The sequence below is a fragment of the Leucoraja erinacea genome, chromosome 29, assembly GCF_028641065.1.
Source record: "Leucoraja erinacea ecotype New England chromosome 29, Leri_hhj_1, whole genome shotgun sequence".
Classification (NCBI taxonomy): domain Eukaryota; kingdom Metazoa; phylum Chordata; class Chondrichthyes; order Rajiformes; family Rajidae; genus Leucoraja; species Leucoraja erinaceus.
The window spans coordinates 20,015,167-20,036,721 of record NC_073405.1 but is presented as its reverse complement, the minus strand read 5'-3'; the positions used below and the strand labels follow the sequence as shown (position 1 = coordinate 20,036,721).

Below are 21,555 nucleotides of genomic sequence, written 5' to 3'. Positions count from 1 at the left end.
CGTGCGCGTGGTGCGTGGTGACGTAGGCAGTGAAACTCAGTCACGCGCAGCGCCCCAGGATTTTGGGATTCACAAAATCTTCGCGAGCCATCTGCGTGACGCGCATATGACGCCCAAGTGGGACAGGCCCTTAAAGTTCTTCCATTCAGCTTCAAGGAAGCAATCCCATCAAAGCGGCACTCTGTTCAGATAATTATCAGATCCACAGCATAACAGCTTGATTCTGACAGGTCCATGATGAATTGCTCCAGTGTCTGACAGCACGTTCCAGGGAAGCGTCAGGATAAAAGGATTGGATCCAAATTTAGTGCATTACTAAGAGTGGCTGACTGTGTCTCAGTCTGCAGAGCTGAGCTAACACTGAGCGACAGCTTCCAATAATGATATTTGTAATATACCAGGGGACTGCCTACCATCTCAATTTCTTCACACAGCCCGGCTAATGTGACTCACCGCTGAGTCAGTATTTTGCGGGTTCAAGCCCCACTTTAGCATGTAATGTCGATTGCCAACACGATGCTGTACAGAGTGAGCTGGAGAGGTTATCAGGAGTGGTTAAATCACAGGCCATGTCTGAGCGTAAGACATTGCAGAATATTTCCTGATGATCAGATATCTTGCATCCTGGCCAAAAATTACTTCCTCAAGCAACACTGCCGACACAATCTGACATGAACATCAATTAATTTAAAAGTGATTTTATCCATTATTTTAGCACAGATGTCATGGGATATATTTAATATGTTTCACCTTTGTGTCGGGTCATACTGACTTTGGCTTTATGCCATGCATAGACCCATAGGCATTACCTGCCTACATCCCTTAAAGGAACTGACTCCCTCTCATGTCTTTGGGATGTGGGGGAAAATTGATGCACCCATAGGAAACTTGTATGGTGACAGGGAGAAAAGGCAAATTCTAGATAGGCAGCATCTAGCATCAGGGTTGAACCCAGAGCTCTGGAATTCTGAGGGCGCAGCTCAAGCAGTTGCACCACAGTGCCATCCTTCAATGTCCATGAACTAAGGATTATTCTCCACTATGTACGTGGGGAAACGTAATTTATGGCGGCACAGCGGTAAAATGGTAAGAGTTGCTGCCTTACAGTACCAGAGATGATCCTGACTACGGGTGCGGTCTGTGCAGAGTGTGCATGTTCTCCCTGTGACCAAGTGGGTCGTTTCCGGGTGCTCCGGTTTCCTCCCACAAAGACGTATAGATTTGTAGGTTAATTAGCCTCTGTAAATTGTCACTATGGTGCAGGATAGAACTAGTGTATGGGTGATTGTTGTTCAGCATGGACTTGGTGGGCCTGTTTCCACACTGTACCTCTAAACTAAACTGAATACTGTTTGAAGAAGGGTCTTGACCCGAAACGTCGCCTATTTCCTTCGCTCCATAGATGCTGCCTCACCCGCTGAGTTTCTCCAGCATTTTTGTCTACCTTCGGTTTTCCCGCATCTGCAGTTCCTTCTTAAACTGTTTGACAGGGGTCCCTTTTGGGAACATCTATTCACTTTCCAATTGGAATACGAAGGGAGGATATCATAAAAAAGGACCTGTTGGGCAGTGAAGAAACAGAATTAAATAGCAAAACCTTTAGGAATATGTCCAAATAGAATTGGCATCCCCAACACTTACCCTGCTAAACTGATGCACCCCAGATGGGCTGAATAGCCTGTTGGTGCTATAAACTTTTTCAAGAATAGAGAAGACATTAAGCATGTTTCCACTAGTGGGAGTGTCTAGGACTAGAGGTCATAACCTCAGAATTAAAGGGTGTTCTTTTAGGAAGGAGATGAGGAGAATTTATTTGGTCGGAGGGTGGTGAATCTGTGGAATTGCCACACAAGGCTGTGGAGGCCAAGTCAGTGGATATTTGTAAGGCAGAGATAGATGGATTCTTGATTAGTACAGGTGTCAGAGGTCATGGGGAGAAGGCGGGAGAATAGGGTTAGGAGGGAGAGATAGATCATACATGATTGAATGTCGGAGTAGACTTGATGGATCACATAGCCTGATTCTACTCATATTCCTTATGGATGGTATTGGATTGAAGGGAACATAGACTGGGTGGTCAGTGGCCACCCCACACCAGTGAGTGCCACACTCCTTTGTCTTTCAGTGAGAAGAGAAGTGACAAAGTGCTGTCTGGTGAGATGTAGCAACAGTCCCACTGCAGATAGCAACAGACCCGTCAAGTCACAGTTGGCTCAGTTAAAGATAATCTATTGTCCCTCTGGCAGCCGTGGCTACTCTGGATTGAAGATAACCTCGCAGCTTTGAGGGTGGTCACTGCCACAGCCACAGCCACTGGTCATGTATTTAGCCGGGTTCAGCTTAGGAACGAGCGTTGCTGTGGCAACAATTTTAACAGACAACAAAAAAAACGCTTGATACTTGTTCCATCAATCACAAGGAATGTGTGATCATATCACTGGTAGGTTTACTGGAATTGACCTTACACACTGAGAAGCAAAATAGAATCAAGCTTCCAACATGGCCTAGAGAGAAAACCGACTGTCTGGCTCAGGTTTGACACAGTTTCTACTAAGCTGAGGCTTGTGAAGCTACAAGTCGCTTCAAAGGCATGGCTAGGGAGGGAGAGAGTACATTAGTGAGAGCTATGGTTTTTAGCAATGGTGCTGTGTTTCTTATCACTAAGTAATTTGTTTTGTTTAGTTTAGTTTAGTGATACAGCGCGGAAACAGGCCGTTCGGCCCACCGGGTCCACACCGACCAGCGATCTCTACACACTAGCACTATCTTACACACTAGACACAATTTCCAATTTAACCAAAGCCAATTAACCTACAAACCTGTATGTCTTTGGAGTGTGGGAGGAAACAGGAGCTCCGGGAGAAATCCCACGAAGGTCACAGGGTGAGGGTACAAAGTCTCTGCAGACAGCGCCCGTAGTCAGGATCGAACCCGGGTCTCTGGTGCTGTAAGGCAGCAACTCCACCGCTGCACCAATGTGCGGCCCTTAATGTGTCCGTGCATGATGGGAAAGTGCGACACAGCAGGACATGGAGTCCAAAATTCAGGTCATGAATAACAATCAATCCAACGGATATTTCCGGGAAAAATAGGAGAGTGGTGGGAATGGAGCACAAGGAACAGCTGATGTGAATAGCACGGACACATTTAAAGGGAAGGTCGATAAGGGAGGACGGGAAGATAAGTAAACGGGATATGACGGCACCAAGAACATAAGGACGAGAAACAGAAGACCATTTGGTCCATCTTGCCAGCACCTACTTGAAGTAAGATGATGGCTGATCTCCTACTCCCATATCACTTGAGGAGGCAGGTTGGGAGGAGTTTTGTAAGGAGCAATATATTCCATGACATTTACAGCCGGAGAGCAGGAATATTGTTACATTCCCTTCCCTGCCTCTCCTACGCTTGGGTATCAAGACTGCCAATACTCAGGCTGGTCCATGAAGAATGGGGAGTAACTGTGTGTTTGGATTGAGTCGAGTGAGTCGAGTTTAGTTTTAGTGTAATATAAACTGGTCAGAGAATAGAGTGAACAAAACCAGACGGAAATTTTGAGTTTAGTTGAATTCAGCTTATTGTCACGTGTTCTGAGGTACAGTGAAAAACTATTGTTGAGTGCTAACCAGTCAGCGGAAAGACAATACATGATTACAATCGAGCCATAGTGCACAGATAAAGACATGATAAATGGACTTATGTGAATAATGTTTAGTGCAAGATAAAGTCCAGTAAAGTCTGATCAAAGATAGTCCAAGGGTTAACAAGGCCGGGTGGATTCCATGGAAACAGCCTTCACCCTAAAGGACAAGATGTCTGGGTGAGGAGAGGGAACGAGAGGCTTAACACATGGGATGTCACCATCCTAATTCCCAGGTGAAGAGGGCATGGCGGAAATAGAAATGTCATTTTCCATAAACTAATCCCCAATCCTTCGACAGTGGAAACTCTAACCAGGCTTTTCTCCTTCGGAATGGAAGTGGGTAATTTTGTCAGACAGCAGAGACTCACAGTTCATAAATAATTCAGCCCAGCAAAGTGCAAACCCATGTCAAATTAATAATAAATCACAGGCAAGACACAGACAACAGCTTCTGCCCTCTCTGTTACCATAATCCTTTTAAGAATTACCAATCTCATCAGGGGTCAAATATTTCTTTTTGTCCACTGACAGACATTATCTGAGCCCGTGCATTTACTACGGAGAGCCATTATGCCACTTCTCCAGGCCTGGGCCAGCTAAAATTGATGAAACTAAATATAATGGCTCAGTGCTCCAGGCTGCAAGGCGCCTGCCTCTAACCAGATGTTTGGGAGGCCAAATCCCATGGACTGCCTCTCACATCGGCCCACCTGCCAGTTTTAAGAATGAGTTTGTTCAGCTCCCCACTGGGAGCGCAGATGAAGTGTCATTGCCACAGTGAGGGGTTGAGTCAGGGTGGGAGAGAAGGGGAGGGGGGGAGAGGAGGAAGGGAACTGGCGAGTTATCCATTAAGAGCGAGTTCATTTGAGCTCCCTGTAACCTTTTCTTCAATCTCCGCTGCTCTCCTCAGCGCTTCCTCTCCACGTACCTGCCAAGTATACACCGGGGAGCTCATTTGCAAGGAACCTCGAGTCAGTGTACGAACCACTGGTGATTTGGAAACTGCGGCAGGAGTGAAGTGCAGTCTTCACTCTTTCTTTGAAGTGCGCAAGTGTTCCACTTCTTCCTCAGCCCCTCTGTTTCACGTAAAACAAGATGCCAGCCAGCTTGTGACAACTGAGCCTAGGAACCCAGGGTAGCAGCAGTTTCAGGGTGGGAAGCTGTTATTTACCCAAACATAAGTAGCCAAATATATGCGTGTCAGAGGTTATGGGGAGAAGGCAGGAGAATGGGGTAAGTTGGGAGAGCTAGGTCCGATGATTGAATGGCAGAGCAAACTTAATGGGCCGAATGGCATAATTCTGCTCCTATCATTTATGATCTTATGATGTTACGATGAGCACTTGCACTCCTGGGCTATGTCGGCATCCACCCATTTTATCCCATAATACAGCCACGACAAATTCCATCACATTTGTTCATTTTACAGTGCTTGCATCAATGGGGCACAATTCTCCAATCACTCCCCTCCCAGTGGACCTCAGATCCACTTAGTCCCACCAAATAGGATCCAACAAACTATTTGGTCACCCCTACTAGTCTTGAGTTTAGTTTAATTTAGTTTAGTTTAGAGATACAGCGCAGAAACAGGTCCTTCGGCCCACCCTAGTGAGCTGCTGGGATAGTGGTTGCGGCAGATATCATTGTTTCATTTAAGAGATTTTTGGATGGACATATGGATATACAGGGAATGGAGGGGTATGGATATGTGCAAGCAGATAAAAGCGAGTCTTCGCATCATGTTCGGAAAATACATTACAGGCTGAAGGGCCTGTTCTCGTGCTGTACTGTTCCATGTTCTAAGTTTAAGTCCCTTTTAAATCTTTCCATGCTAAACTAATGGTTACGTCCTCCAATTATGATGAACTTCGGTGCTATCTAAATTGCAGATTTTATCAATAATTTGTCAAATCTGCAATTTAGATAGCACAGATTTTTGACGTGTTGTTCAGAGGTACGCGGCGGAAGCAGGCCCTTCAGCCCACCTGTAATCCCCACACACTTACACTAGGGACAATTGAACATTTTACACCAAGCCAATTAACCTACAAACCTGTACATGTTTGGAGTGTGGGACGAAACCAAAAATCTCGGAGAAAATCCACAAGCCATCCTAGAACGTACAAACTCTGTACAGACAGGCACCCATAGTCAGGATCGAACCCGGGTCTCTGGCGCTGAAAGGCAGTAGCTCTACCGCTGCGCCACCGTGCCACCCCTATTGTTTCAGAATGTTTCCCAATTGCAAGACATCTAATTACAAATTGTACGTACAAGTCTGGGAACCAGAGAAATAAAAGCAGCAGGTACACAAAAAAGCTGGAGAAACTCAGCGGGTGCAGCAGCATCTATGGAGCGAAGGAAATAGGCAACGTTTCGGGCCGAAACGTTGCCTATTTCCTTCGCTCCATAGATGCTGCTGCACCCGTTGAGTTTCTCCAGCTTTTTTGTGTACCTTCGATTCTCCAGCATCTGCAGTTCCTTCTTAAATAAAAGCAGCAAGTCTCTCATTGGGCAAGGATTCCACAATCAGCTGAAGAGATTACATGTTGTTTGGCAATGATCTTAATGTATAAACAGCTCTCTCACTTGTCTTATTTCTTTATGGAATGAGGAAAAACGCTTTCACTCAGTGAGTTGTGAATCTGTGGAATTCTCTGCCACCGAAGGCAGTGGAGGCCAATTCACTTGATGTTTTCAAGAGAGAGTTAGATATAGCTCTTTGGGCTAACGGAATCAAGGGGTATGGGGAGAAAGCAGGAATGTGGTACTGATTTTGGATGATCACCCATGATCATATTGAATGGCGGTGCTGGCTCGAAGGGCCAAATGCCTCCTCCTGCACCTATTGTCTATGTTTCTATGAATTCTGCAATGCACACAAGGAATGGAACCATTATTCGTGGGACTTATCTTAATGGCTGTCAAATACATGGGAGATATCTTATAAACAGTACCATTTATATTCATGTAACGCCTGATCAATTTGAAATTCCTTGAAACACATCATACAAATGCACATATTTAAGTCCACTGACTATTCCTAATAGACTAATTCACAATCATTAATGATATTTGGCAAGTGCAATGACGGAATGCTCTTTGAAATCCATTTCAGTTTCTTCAGGAATAATGTGGCGAGATTTCATCCAAAATAAATGCACCCTTGTCAGGCCAGAGAATAATGGTTTGGACTGCCTGCCTTGATGTACAATTAGGCACCAACCTAGCCCCGCCACCTCACTAAAAAGCAAAAGTACTACCAGAAAGGACAAGCAAACTGATTGAAATCCCATCAGCAACATTACCCTCACATTATTTCTTCTATTCTGCAGTCTCCAGAAAGCACAAGAGGGTGTTACTTTGTTGCGCTTTGACTTCTACCATGATTACCACTGCAGAATCATCAATTATAGTTATACAGCACAGAGCAGGCCATTTGGCCCAATCTGCCCTTGCCAACCAAGATGCCCCTTCAAAACTAGTCCCACCTGCCTGTGATTAGCACATATCCATCTAAACCTTTCCTATCCATGTACCTGTCCAGATATCTTTTAAATGTTATTATAGTACCTACCTCAACTACCTCTTCTAGCAGTTCGTACCACTGTGTGAAAAAGCTGTCCCTCAGATGCTTATTACCCACCACCCTCTGTGTGAAAAAGTTGTCCCTCAGATGCTTATTAAATCTTTCTCCTCTCACTTTAAACTTGTGCCCTCTGGTTCTTGATTCCCCTACTCTGGGTAAAGGACTCTGTGTGTTCACCCTATCTATTTCCCTCATATTTAAACAGGATTTGAACTGAACTATTTCCAGGATGTAAATGGTCAGAAAGAGTGAAAATTAAGAATTTAAAAAAAATTGCCTCATAGTCTACACGGGGAAACTAATTGGGTTACAGGATTACAATGTGTATGTGCTTAAAACACAGATAGCTCCATGTTTTGGGAACAGACACAGTGTAGAACATTTTCCATCTGCACATGCGTTCTACAAAGTCTCCTTGTACCAGAAGCACTAGTGGAATCTCTGGCTGACGTTTCCTCAGTGTCTGAAGAAGGTTCTCCAACCAAAATGGCACCTATTCCTTCTACCCAGAGATGCTGCCTGGCCCACTGAGTTACTCCAGCGTTTTTGAGTCTATCTTCAGTTGTAAACCAGCATCTGTAGATCCTTCCTACACATTTCATCCGAACACCTTCAGTATAGATACCAAACATGGCTCTGTCACCACGTGACCTTTGCCCTTTAGTTGCCCCACCCTCACACAGTTGCCATTGGTTACCCAACAGGACCATAACTTACAATGCGTTGCTATCCCCTCCATGATTTCGAAACAAACAAGATGACGTCAACATATAATTCATGGCAGTCCTTCCCCCAAATTCCGGGAATTTTATAATGAAGAAAGAAGTTATGGAATCAAATTTAAAGGCCACCATTTTTATTAATGGCCTGTCCCTCAGCCCTTCTTGTACAGCTGAGGCAATGAGACAAACCTTTCATTCTTGGAGACTGGATTGTCGATGACCTCATCCTACCCTTGGGGGGGGGGGGTGGTCAGAAGGCCTCTGTGAATATGGCGGTATGGGGGATGTTTGGTGAAAATAATTTTAGCGCTAATAATGATAATTTTGGTGTTAGTTCAACAGCTTACTTGTGACTTCTGCAAAAACATAAGCTTTGGCGGTGATGGCTCCTATAGACAAGTGGTGCCATAGTAGAGTTGCTGCCCGGGTTCGATCCTGGCTATGGGTGCTGTCCGTACGGAGTTTGTACGTTGTCTCTGTGACCAGGTGCTCTGATTTCATCCTATGCTCCATAGACGTACAGGTTTGTAGGTTAATAGGCTTTGTAAATGTAAAAATTGTCTCTAGTGTGGGTTGGATAGTGTTAATATATGGAGATTGCGGGTTTGCGCGGACCCGGTAGGTCAAAGGGCCTGTTTTCAGGCAGTTTCTCTAAACTAAACTAAACAAGTGGCACAACGGTAGAGTTGCTGCCTCACGGCGCCAGAGACCAGGGTTCGACTCTGACTACGGGTGCTGTCCGTATGGAGTTTATACGTTCTCCCCATGTGGGATTTTTCCGGGTGCTCTCCTACACTGTAAAAACATGCACGTTTGTAGGTTAATTAGCCTTGGCAAAATCGTAAATTGTCCTTAGTTTGTAGGATAGTGCTAGTGTACGGGGTGATCGCTGGTCGGCGTAGACTCGGTAGGCCAAGGGGCCTGTTTTCACACTGTATCTCTAAAGTGTAAAGTAAAAACAAATAATTTCCCTATGTAAAGCTTCATAGCTGAGGTGAAGAGGTGACATGATGTGGAACTGCAGCCAGTACCGCTCAAGAGAACAGGGAAGTCGAAGGAGATAAAGTAAGAAGCGCGTTATGTTTAGTCCCAAGCTTTCAATAACTGCAGAGGGAATACAGATTGCTGCAAAGATAAATAAATGAAGACAGTCGAATAAAATATTTTATGGATATTGACATGGCTTCGAAGTCAATGGAGCAGTGATACACTCCTTCAAAAAAGAGATGTGTGGATTGAATTTAAAAACAAAGAGAGTGAAAAGAAGATAGAGCAGCACTAAACTAAAGTCGGTTATCTGGGAAACATCAGCGAGAGAGAGGCCCATTTGTCTTGCCGGCTGGCTGTCCTCTCTCAGATTGGACTGTTATAATTCCATTGTTCAGATAGTGTCAGCGGCTGTGGCAAAGCTCAGCCTGCGATGACCTTCCCTTCTCTCCTGATCCGTTATGTGTTGTTGCTGTAATGAACACATCGGTTGATAGCAAAGACTGGTCGCTCTGTTAAAAAACCCTACGCTCAGATAGTTTTTTTGTTCTATCCGACCGGCGCAGCATCCGAAACGGAAAATTGTCTGATTCCAAATAAAACAGAACACAGAACACTTTCATCCATGGGGCTCCCGATGCCTCGAGTAATAATAAATGAGATCATCTCACTGCAGGAAAACGAAACATCAACCTGCACAGCACCCACCCTCTGATTTCAGAACCACTTTTGAGCCGTATTCTCAATATCAAGCGCCGTTATTGACGTGTCAGTTTGATCCTGCATTTTATGTCTTTTCCGTGCTTGATGGGATACAAATGCATAGTTTCCACTTGCAACTCCAAAACCTCAACCACTTATTGCCACCATCATCCATACTACCGGAATTGGTGAACGGTTTGACCATGAAGGGCGTTGCTCCTGACCCCAATACTGTCCTCACTCCACACAGGAACTCAAGCAGTACATCAGCCTTTATTGCACAAAGATCTTAGATGAAGAAAGGGGATATCTACCGTCACTTTTTTAGGGGAGGGACCTCTGCTTTCTGGTAGACCTAAAACACCCTTTTCTTCAGTGGACCAAAGACCATGCTCGTGGGTCGAGGGTGGTGGTGTACTCATCATCAATGTCTGCTTCTCTGAGAGTTCATAAGTTAATTGATTCCAGGAGCAGAATTCGGCAATTCGGTCCATCATGTCTGCTCCGCCATTCAATCATGGCTGATCTATCTTTCCCGCTCAACCCCATTCTCTTGCCTTGGCCCAATTACCCTTGACACTCTTACTAAACAAGAACCTGTCATACCTCCGCCTTTAAAAATATTCTAAAATGGTCTCCCAAAATATGGAAAGTGGTCCTTGTTTTCCAGGGTCCAGCATAAAATACTGTTGTCAGATGGCACCAGGACAAAGGTTAGTGGGGGACCATTGCAAGCCAACTGATAAAGAGATCAGGGAGCCAGCTCGAGATTTTGTGTCCAGCAGGGTTCAGCAGTTGAAACAAATTGTTCATTTATACACTGAACCCTTAGGCGGACCTTGTCTTCAGCTTATAAACTGGGTGGATGACAAATGCATTGTTTATTGACTCAGAAAGACAGTAATGGATTACTGAAGAGGAAAAAACACATAAACATCTTTTCTTTTATGTAAAAGCAATAGGTTGCATGGTTCTTTGGTGGCTGATAGGGTATATGCAGTGAACCATCACAGATTAGCAAGATCCCATATCTATTCCCTGATATATGCTACAGGCTCCATCCATGTGTAAACTAGATGGAACCTTCCAACGGGATTAGTGACCCTCATACTCCAGCACGCTGAACTGTTTCTGAATCACTGCCCAGTGCCCCTGCTAGAAAGTAAGGCATCACAGTGGTGCGGATAGTAGATGATAGGTTCACCATGCCATTCATCCAGGGTGAGTCCTGACTGTAGCTGAGGCATGGTAGTGCAGTGGTAGAGTTGTTGCCTTACAGCACCAGAAACCCAGGTTCGATCCTGACAACGGGCGCTGTCGATACGGAGTTTGTACCTTTTCCCCGAGACTGCGTGGGTTTTCTCCTGGTGTTTCGATTTCCTTCCACACTCCAAAAACATACAGGTTTGTAGGTTAATTGGCTTCAGTAAGAATTGTCATTGTCCCCAGTGTCTAGCATAGTTTTATTGTAGGGGTGATTGCTGGTCGGCATGGATGAAGGGCCTATTTCCGCGCTGTATCTCTAAACCAAATTAAATTGAACAAAATCTCTGGTGCTGTCTGGGAGGAGTTTACACATTCCTCATGTCACTACGTAGGATTCTTCTGGATGCTCTAGTTTCCTCCAACAACCCAAAGATGTGTGGGTTGATAATCAATTAGCCACTGTTGAAATTTCTTCAGGACTATAATTGAATTTCCTTTATTGTCATTCAGACCTTTCAGTCTGAATGAAATTTCGTGCCTGCAGTCATACATACAATAATACAATAATAAACAACAGAACAGACACTAAACACAAATTAACATCCACCACAGTGAGTCCACCAAGCACCTCCTCACTGTGATGGAGGCAAAAATCTTAGGGCTGCAGTCTCTTCCCTCCTCTTCTCCCTCTGCGCTGAGGCGATACCCCACCAGGCGATGGTATAATCAGTCCCGCGGCTCACCGAGCTCCACGAACGGGCCGGTTCAAACAACGCGGCCCGGGGTGGTCGAAGCTGCCGCCCTCCAGTCCAGTGGACGCTGCTGTTGACGACGTCGTCCACTAGCCTGCGGCCGAACCCCGGACTCAGGTCACCGCCGCCAGAACGCCGTCTCAGCCACCGGAGCACCGTTCCAGCCCCGAGCCGGGTCGGCCTCACGTGTGCGTTTCATCCCCGCTCCAGGCCGCCCCGACAGGAGCGCCGTTCCACCCTCGAGCTGGACCGCCCCAACGGGAGCGCCGTTACCCTCGAGCTGGGCCGCCCCATCTAATTAGATGGTAAAATCCCCTAAATAGGGGATAGTTAGGGGATTTAATGGGAATTCAGGGAGAATAAATGACAGGGAAAATTAGTGGGAGATAAAAATAATGTGATTGACCTGTGAACCAGCGGAGACTTGACGGGCTGAATGGTTACCTTGTCATACGGAAATATGGAACTGAAAGCTCTTGGTATTAGGTTATGATCGGGGTTGTCAAGGAGTTGAAGAGATAACCCCCACCTACGCCACCATTCAAAAACTCAGTTGGGAACTAAAGTCCGATTTGAAACCAGGATTGTAATTATAGGCCAGGGAATGGGAGCAGAAATTCCCTGAGCCAACCAGTGCTGTAATAGGGGAATTGGGCTTTGAGACGAGGCGAGATTGGACCTGAGGAGACCTGGCTGTGATGCTTCCTGTGGCTACACTGCCATGGAATGCATTTTATCAGGATGCATCACAGCCCAGTTTGGGAACAGCTCCAACCAAGACCGCAAGAAATTACAGAGAGTGATGGAGAGGGAGCCGACCATCCCTTCCATTGACCCCATCTGCAGTTCATGCTGCCATCATAATCAAGGACCAGTCTCACCCCAGTCACTCCCTCTTCTCCCTTCTCCCCTCGCCCATCAGGCAAGAGGTACAGAAGTTTGAAAGCGCGTACCTCCAGATTCAGGGACTGATTCCGTTTCTTCCCAGTAGTTATCAGGTAACAGAACGGTCCTCTCATCAGCTAGAGTCCGATCCTGACCTCCCATCCCCCTTATTGGAGACCTTTGAACTATCTTTAATTGGAAAATGTATCAAACTTTATCTCGCACTAAATATTGTACACTTTAAAGGTTGAATAAGTTAGGTCTTTATTCTCTGGAGCACAGAAGGTTAAGGGGGGACTTGATAGAGGTCTTTAAAATGATGAGAGGGATAGACAGAGTTGATGTGGACAAGCTTTTCCCTTTGAGAGTAGGGAAGATTCAAACAAGAGGACATGTCTTCAGAATTAAGGGACAGAAGTTAACATGAGGGAGAACTTCGTTACTCAGAGAGTGGTAGCGGTGTGGAATGAGCTTCCAGTGGAAGTGGTGGAGGCAGGTTTGTTGGTATCATTTAAAAATAAATTGGATAGGCATATGGATGAGAAGGGAATGGAGGGTTACGGTATGAGTGCAGGCAGGTGGGACTAAGGGAAAATAATTGTTCGGCACGGACTTTTAGGGCCGAGATGGCCTGTTTCCGTGCTGTAATTGTTATATGGTTATATGGTTATCCTTTATCTGTGTACTGCTGACAGCTTCATTGTAATCATGATTAGTCTTTTTCTCTGACCGGATAGTGAGCAAACAAAAGATTTTCACTGTGCCTTCGTAATAAATAAACTAAACAAGTCTGTGGGACACGTTCAATTGCATCATCATCTGTTCTCTATCAACCCTCGAAAAGCGGAATGGTATTATCCGACACACAAAAGGAAAGATTACCAATTGAAAGCAAGATGGCCTAGGAATGCCAGAGTGCAGGCCAGGGTCTCCGCTGAACAGGGTTTCGAAAGGCAACGTGTAAAATCATGAAGCAGTAATGAGATGTCACCCTCTTGAGTTTTAAAAGCCTGTTGGAGGAAGGGTAGACTGAGAGGAGAGCTGAGGAATCCCACTGTTTTTTGAAGTACGGGGAACAAGTTAATTAGTGCTGGAGATGGTGCGATGAGTCTTGATTGGAGCGCAGTAGTGAAGCGGAGAATGAAAGATCCCTTGCGGCGAAACTTAATTTTGTTCTCCTGCCTTCGCCCCTCCAGCCCCATGCCATTTCCCTGCATTTGGCTGCTGGCGTGTCGATTCATGTCAGAGAAGGTTTTGAATTATTGATCCTGCTTTTGCTTGGGGTGTCTCATGGGCCTGTCTCTGCTCCAAACCCCGCCCAGCGCCACTCCCCACTTGCCCCCACTGCCATTCACCCAGACAGCCCGGAGACAGAGAGAAACATTTCATTTGTGGCATTCATTTGTTAAATAAATGAATGTGGTTGCTTTAAAAACTCCCATGGAAAGAAAAGCCTTGTATTTCCATTACCCTTGCAGTCAATTAAGCATTATAGAGATGTAACTACTGTTAGAATGCTTCAGTGAATTTATGCATAGCATATCCACAGGTAACAATGTGATAATCACCTGATAATGTTTTCAAGTAGTGATTTAGTTTGGTTTAGAGATACAGCACGGAAACAGGCCCTTTGGCCCACCTGGTCCGCGCCGACCAACGATCCCCGCACATTAACACAATCCTACACCCACTATGGACAATTTTTACATTTACCAAGCCAGTTAACCTACAAACCTGTATGTCTTTGGCGTGTGGGAAGAAACTGAAGATCTCGGAGAAAACCATGCATGTCACAGGGAGAACGTACAAATTCCGTACAGATAGCACCCATAGTCGGGATCGAACCCGGGTCTTCAGCGCTGCATTCGCTGTAAGGCAGCAACTCCAGCACTGAGCCACCGTGATGCTGAAGGAAGGTACAATCTTGAAATAATCAGTGGGAAGATTCTATGCCTCACATGTACTTTGTGTCAGTCTTTAAGATTATGAAGACCTTCCAGCGTAAAGTGGCCTAGAACCTTCCCACTGTTTTACTTCAAGATGTACCTTCCTCCGACATTCCTCAACATCACTAATTAAAATCATTATCAGGTGCTTATCATATTGTTGCCTTTGGGATTTCGCTATGCATAAATTGGCTGCAACATTGCATATAGTCTAACACTAGTTACAATGCTTCATGTTCCACCTGCATGTCTTACAACGCAATGGAATGAACATTGAATTCTTCAATTTTAGGTCACTCTATAACTCTTCTCTCTCCCTTCACTCCCACCACCTCTTTCCCCTCCCCCTCCCATTTCCTCCTCCCCTGTTTCCCTGTGCCCCACCTGGATTTCTCTCTTTCCCCTTCCACCTATATTCCTTCCTCGAGCTTCACAATTCTCAACTGTTCAATCCTCATGTCTCACACCTTCCATCTTTTCATCTCTGGCCTTTGTCTACTATTTACCTTTCAATGCACCCCCAATTCCCCTCATCCACATCAACAATTTATTTCCCGCCAGGTTTTGTCCTGCGCCCCCCTACCCTTCCAGCATTCTTTCCCACCCTACAATCACTACAATCAGTCTAAAGAAAGGTCCCGACCCGAAATGCCATCTACCCATGTTCTCCAGAGATGACCCGCCGATTTACTCCAGCACTTTTGTCTCCATTTTCTCCCATAAACCAGCACCTGCAGTTCTTTGTATCAACATTCTACACCCTGTTTCCTTTTTCTTTTTGCACTACCAGTTGCACTCATGTATGCTTTGACTGATCTAATGTCTGGTATGATCTGCTTAGATTACAACATATCCCACTGTATCTTGATATACATGACAATAATCACAATCGCAATAATACTTTATTCTGCATTAATATACCAATACTTGTGATTTCAATTCGTTTTCCCCTGCTCGTTTCCTATCTGTCTGTAAAATGTTGTTCTCCTATTTACTTACAACATAGAACTAGGGCACATGGCCTTTTGACTCTATACCATTTCCCAGAACAAAGCTATCCATCCCTTTCCCCCACTTACAACCTAGTCTGTAACCTGCTCTCTCTCAACACGAGCAATTCTCCTTCCATTCACTCTCACTCAAGGGCAATAAAGGGAGGACGAAGGAAAACATGAGAGACAATAACATTTTATTCTTTTTTTCCCATTTCCTCTTGTTGGGCCCTGTAGCTTCATAGCAAACTCCACTGGTGATAAAGAGTCATAGTTATACAGTACAGGGCCTTCGGCCCAACTCACCCATGCCAACCGAGATACCCCATCTAAGCTACTCCCATGTGCCTGCATTTGCCCCCATCCTTCAAACACTTTTCTATCTATGTAGCTGTCCTAGTATTTTTTTAAATGCTGTTATCTGCCTCAACAGTCACCTCTGGCAGATCGTTCCATATACCCACCACTCTCTCAGTGAAAATGATGGCCCTCATATTCGTATTAAATCTTGCTCCCCTCACCTTGAACACATGCTCTCTTGTTTTTGTCTCCCCATCTCCTGAATAAAAACAGCTCCGTGCACTCACTCTATTTGTTCCCCTCATGATTTTATACATCTCCAAAAGAACACATCTCAGCCTCCTGCGCTCCAAGGAATAATGTTCTAGAACCGCCCAACTGCTCCCGATATCGCCGTCTCTCAAGGGTTGGTCTTTTGAAGAGTTAGCAGGAGGTCACGACAGCTCGATGTTGCAGTGAGAGTACCAGGGGAATTAATGGGTGAGAAACAACAGGTGAATTTAACACGTTGAGAGCCAGGTTCACCTGGAACTCATAAGTGAATGGAGCAGAATTAGGCCATTCGGCCCATCATGTCTACTCCGCCATTCAATCATGGCTGGTCTCTCTCTCCCTCCTGACCCCATTCTCCTGCCTTCGCCCCATAACCCTTGACACGTTTGAGGAGGACAAGAAGGATTAGCAGAGACGGGAGATTTGCGATGAGTATTGATGAGGCGGTTAGGACACGGGGACAAGCTCCGATACACCAAATGAGCCCTGCACTGCCTCTTGATTTTTCTCATGCTCTTTTATAAACCGTTGTGATTCCGTCGAGTCCCAACATAAAATAGAAGTCTGACAGGGCATTTAACTCAGTCAGCCCTACTGCATGCGGAAACACACGCTGACAAAGAGCTCGGAGCTATGCTTCCAAGCTGTACGTAAGGGGGGGGGGGGGGGGGGGGGGGGGGGGGAAGGAGCAAGCTCAGTAATCAACATGTGATAGAGTTCAATTAATCTGTTACACTAAACATTCTCTGATCCCAGATAACTCCTAATCTTTTAAGAATAATTTTGTTTTAATCTGCATGAACCATTAAAATAATAAGACAGTGCTTTCCCGAATCCTCAGGTCGCAGCCAGGTCACGCTCATAAATAAATTAAACCTGGCATCGATTTCCATTACCGTGGATGAAAGAGCTCATTTATTAATTCCCAAGAGATCTGATATGGAGCTATAATTCTTTTTCTTTTTAATACATACACACAAAAAAAAGTTTTCTTTTAATGCATTATGGTATTGAGTGCTAGGGGAACAATGGCAACCAACCTACTCCACAGACGACTGCGAGGGTAAGGTCCCTCAGGCCCCGTCAATCTTCAGTACTTGACCTAGGCGTCGTTCTTCACACATACGTTCCAACTACAAACCTCAATAGGAAAAGGTAGCCAGCTGCTTGATTAAATGGGCTCTCGCAGCCAAGCTTAACCTTCCAAAGTTGTATACAAGCGGGGGGGGGGGGGGGGGGGGGGGGGGGGGGGGGGGGGGGGGGGGGGGGGGGGAGTGGTGGTAGGGTGAATGCACAGTGTCTTATTACTGTGGTTAGGGGAAACAAGATCCAGAATACATAAGTTTAAGGTGGGAGAAGAAAGATTTAATAGGAACCTGAGGGGACAACCTTTTCACTCAGACGACGGACGGGCAATGGAACAAGCTGCCAGAGGAGGGAGTTGAGCATTTAAAAGTAACTTGGATATTTCATGGATAGGAAAGGTTCAGAGACGATATGGGCCAAATGTGGGTAAATGGAACTTGCTTGGATGGGGTGTCTTGGTCGGCATGGACAAGGGCCTGTTTCTGGACTGGCAATCAAATGAATCCGGTGCATTGCAACCGCTGCCCAGACAATGGCTGAGAATGCTAACATACAACCTTCTGTCCATGATAGACTAGATGCTAGGAAAGCACAAACTTGGGATTGAACCACTTATTCAGTAATATTACTTAAAGGAGAAATACCAGACTGAGTCAATGCCATAATTACCAAAGCCGCGGCTGCCATGCTTGAGTTTACTCAATCAATGTGGTCGTCAGTTATGTCGGCTAATTCTCATCCTATTGAACGCATTTTCCATTTTTGTTTAATTTGATCACCGCCAAAGACAATTGCATCAGGTAATGGTTTCTCAGGTTCAGTTGGTTGGAAAATGCCAGTTCCCCAACAAACCATAGTTTATACTTCACTCCCCCTTTTAGCATTAACATTGCTTTGGTAGATATTGGCCTGAATGGCCTCCATTGTTCTGCGGTCATTCAATGATTCTATAAGGTGGATGATGATATTTGGAGACCGACACATGATAAAGATACCCAGACATGAGTCCGGCAGTGAGAGTTTGGCATAATGGAGGGGGGAAAGAGTATGTTACAGAGTTAGGTCGTTTGAACAACACCTCAAATTTCATGACCCCTCATTCTCCCATCGTTTCTCGAAAATGAAAATAAATCAATTTCCGACATGGAGGAGAAGCAACGGTTTTGCTGTTGTCTGCTGCTCTCTAATGTGAAAGAGCGCCTAAAGGGTTAATGCATTAGGGATGAGATAAAGGCCACAGCTGCTTGGAGAAGCAATTTATCTTTGGAGCGAGCAGCCCAGAATATATTTTCAATTGAGATGCCAGTTCCAGTAGTTAGGCCTCATTGCTTTTTTCCAAGACTCCCACTCGTGTTATTATAGCAAAAGTAAACCCTTCCCCCAGCTTATTTCTTTAAAACAAGGGTCCCCGAGGAAAGTGTTCAGTACAGAAACTTGCCATTAGCCTTAACTATTTTGGTTGTGGGCTATTTTGTTTGCATTTTCCTAGGCTTCCATTAGATCCCATTCCACTGGGACATCAATCCCAAACGACACTGTTCGACACTGTTCAACGTGCACCTGAATGCATCGACAAGGCTTTGGATTTAACATCTTGTACGATGTCCCTGGAACAGCAGTGCACCCTCAGGACGGCACTCTACGTGTGCAAGGGATCTCAAGTGAAGCTCCAACCTGCAGCCACCTACCTGAAGAACACCCAGTGGAGTAAATGGTGCGGAAAGGAACTGCAGATGCTGGTTTACACACGAAGAAGGACACAAAATGCTGGAGTAACTCAGCGGGTCAGGAAGCATCTCTGGAGAAAAGGAATAGGCCACGTTTCGGGTCGAGACCCTTCTTCAGACTGAGAGTCAGGGGAGAGGGAAACGAGAGGTATGCAAAGGCACAGAACAAATCAGAGCCGGCACCGATGACTCAGGAAAGGTGGAGCCCACAATGGTCCACTGTTGACTGTGGACAAGGTGATAACGAGCGGAGACCCGAGTTACTACTTTAATCATTTTAAACAGTGTAGCACAATTTGTGTAGTGCTTGCAGGAGCGGATTGTGTGGTATAGGACACCTGTCACACTCACTGCTGGGGTTTAGGCCTGGGGAACAGCTGCTGTGGTAAAGCATCAGATGGCTGCTGCCATCTGCGGAGCCAACAACCCTGGCAGACTCATTGCCAGCGACAGAGAGAAACGGAGAGAGCGATGTGGGGGGTTGGGGGGGTATTGGTATAACTGCAGACCTGCCCGTGCCTTGCACATTCTTTCTTTCCGCCTCATTGTATACAGTGCATGGTGAGACAGACATCAAGTCTGGTTGTCATGCGGGCTGGCAGCTGTCAGTCCGAGCAGTACTTAAGGGAGGCGTGCATCAACACTCACGCCATCAATTGCAAATATGTCACATCATGATGAAAACGCCGCAGTCAGCAGGCAAACTGTGAGCTGAAGCGTTAGAAGATAGGACAGGCGCAGGTAAAGCATCCTTCACATCCTCAAGGGAGGAAGCTCTCGACTGTCAACTGAGAGTAGTTGACGATTTTCTAATTTTGCCCTTATTTTGAGGGATAGATGAGCAGACAGGAATCTGTCGTGCAGCACACTGACAGGTAGATGCCAGTCAGTATAATACAGGAATAGGCAACTATCAGCCTGCACAGTACATGGATGAGAGCCATCATCCGGCACAGCACATGAGCAGGCAGATTAAAAATATGTATTGTACAGAAATAGGCAGACATCAGCCCATGATACATGGGCAGCCACGTTTCAGTCAGAGAGGTCAACCGGGAGATATATAATAGATTAAATGACCCTTAGGAAGACAGTTATCAGTATAGCACAGCTTTAAGGTGAGAGAGGAATAGTTTAAAGGTGATGTGCGGGGCAGATTTATTTTTTATATAGATGGTGATGAGTGCCTGGAACATGCTGCAGGAGGTGGTGGTTGAATTGTTAGTGGCTTTTAAAATACTTTTGGATAGGCATATGGATATGTAGGGAACCGAGGGACATGAGATATGTGCAGGTAGATGGGCGATGGTCTCTGCATCATGTTCGGTACGGACATTGTGGGCCGAAGGATCTGTTCTTGTGTAAAGATTCAGTGTGGAACCCGGCCCTTCGGCCTACCGCGTCCACGCCGGCCTGCGATCACCCGCCAGCGATCATCCGTACACAAGGTCTATCGTACACGCTTGGGGCAATTTTTACAGAAGCCAATTAACCTACAAAGCTGCACGCCTTTGGAATGCGGGAGAAGACTGGAGCGCCCGGAAACAATTTCACAAGTCATTGGAGTAGAATTAGGCCATTCGGCCCATTGAGTCTACTCCGACATTCAACCATTGCTGATCCTACCCCATTTTCCTGCCTTCTTACCATAACCCTTGACAGTGAAAGAATTTATCTTTCACTGTCTCAACCCATGTGGTAACAGAGAGAACGTGCAAACTCCACACAGACAGCACCCAAGATCAGGATTGAACTTGAGTCTCTGGAGCTGTGAGATAGAAGTGCTACCGCTGTGCCACTGTGCCGCCCACTATGCTGTCCTGTTCTATGTTCTGTGGGCAGAGGGGCCATCAGTCCATACAGTACATGGTGAGACAAACATTAAGCTGTGAGATACAAAGGCAGGCAGGTATTAGATTGAATGTATGGGTGACAGTGATGAGTTTATGCGATCCATGGCAGACTACATTCGTTTTTTTACAGTGCATATTACAGCAGATATCAGTGAAATAAAAGGGCGGGGTAAGAGTCATTGATGGTATGTACTTTGTGAAGATTCCACCTCGTACAAGCGTACCTGCAAAAGCTTTTGAGATGTGGTCCTTCTTCCACTCCCAGGGCTGGTCGTACTCATCAGCAGGCCGCTCGTCATCTTGAGGAAGGCGGCTCTCTCGCACCTTCTGACCAACGGCGTTCTCCGCATCCGACTCTGTATCATTCTCCTGGGGCTCGTAGGGGGTGTCGTAGAGTTGGAGACCCTTCCCCTGTTTCTTCTCACCTTTCCTCTGGAATTCTGCGAAAGGAAGAAAGAGTTTAAGGCCCTGATCACAGAAATTCTCACGCTTCCAGATCTCCTCCACACTCTGTGACTCACCAATCAGAATAGTTTTCTGTCGGCGCGTTTCCCGTAAAGAATGAGCAATTTGATTGGCTTAAGCCCATCGCTCACTATTAATATGCATAAGCATCTACCGACAACAATAGATCCAAAGTTAAATGGCTATCAAAGAGCTCCCATACGCTGTATCCCATAAGATGCATATGTATACGTTCGTTATGCCCGCGCGACATGGAGTTGCGCAATGTGGCCAGATCGAGTCTGGGTACGTTATACGTGCAGGCGATCTCAGCTCATCATTGCACGTTTGTGAAATTAGAAGTTCGGGCTTCACTGACAGTGACTTTCCATGGCACGTAATTTGTTTATGATTAGTTTGTTTATTAATTTGTGAAGTTAGTGTGTAT

The 21,555-nt window shown here is 45.7% G+C and overlaps 1 protein-coding gene across 3 annotated transcripts in view; it reads right to left on the bottom strand.

Annotated features, from left to right (window-relative positions):
• LOC129711284 (SH2 domain-containing adapter protein F-like) overlaps positions 1-21,555 on the bottom strand; it is a 284,291-nt gene that overhangs the window by 98,980 nt on the left and 163,756 nt on the right. For all 3 annotated transcript variants that reach the window (XM_055658827.1, XM_055658828.1, XM_055658829.1), the window contains one exon: positions 20,888-21,103. In XM_055658827.1, the coding sequence (XP_055514802.1) occupies positions 20,888-21,103 (216 nt within the window). The remainder of the gene's footprint in view (positions 1-20,887; positions 21,104-21,555) is intronic.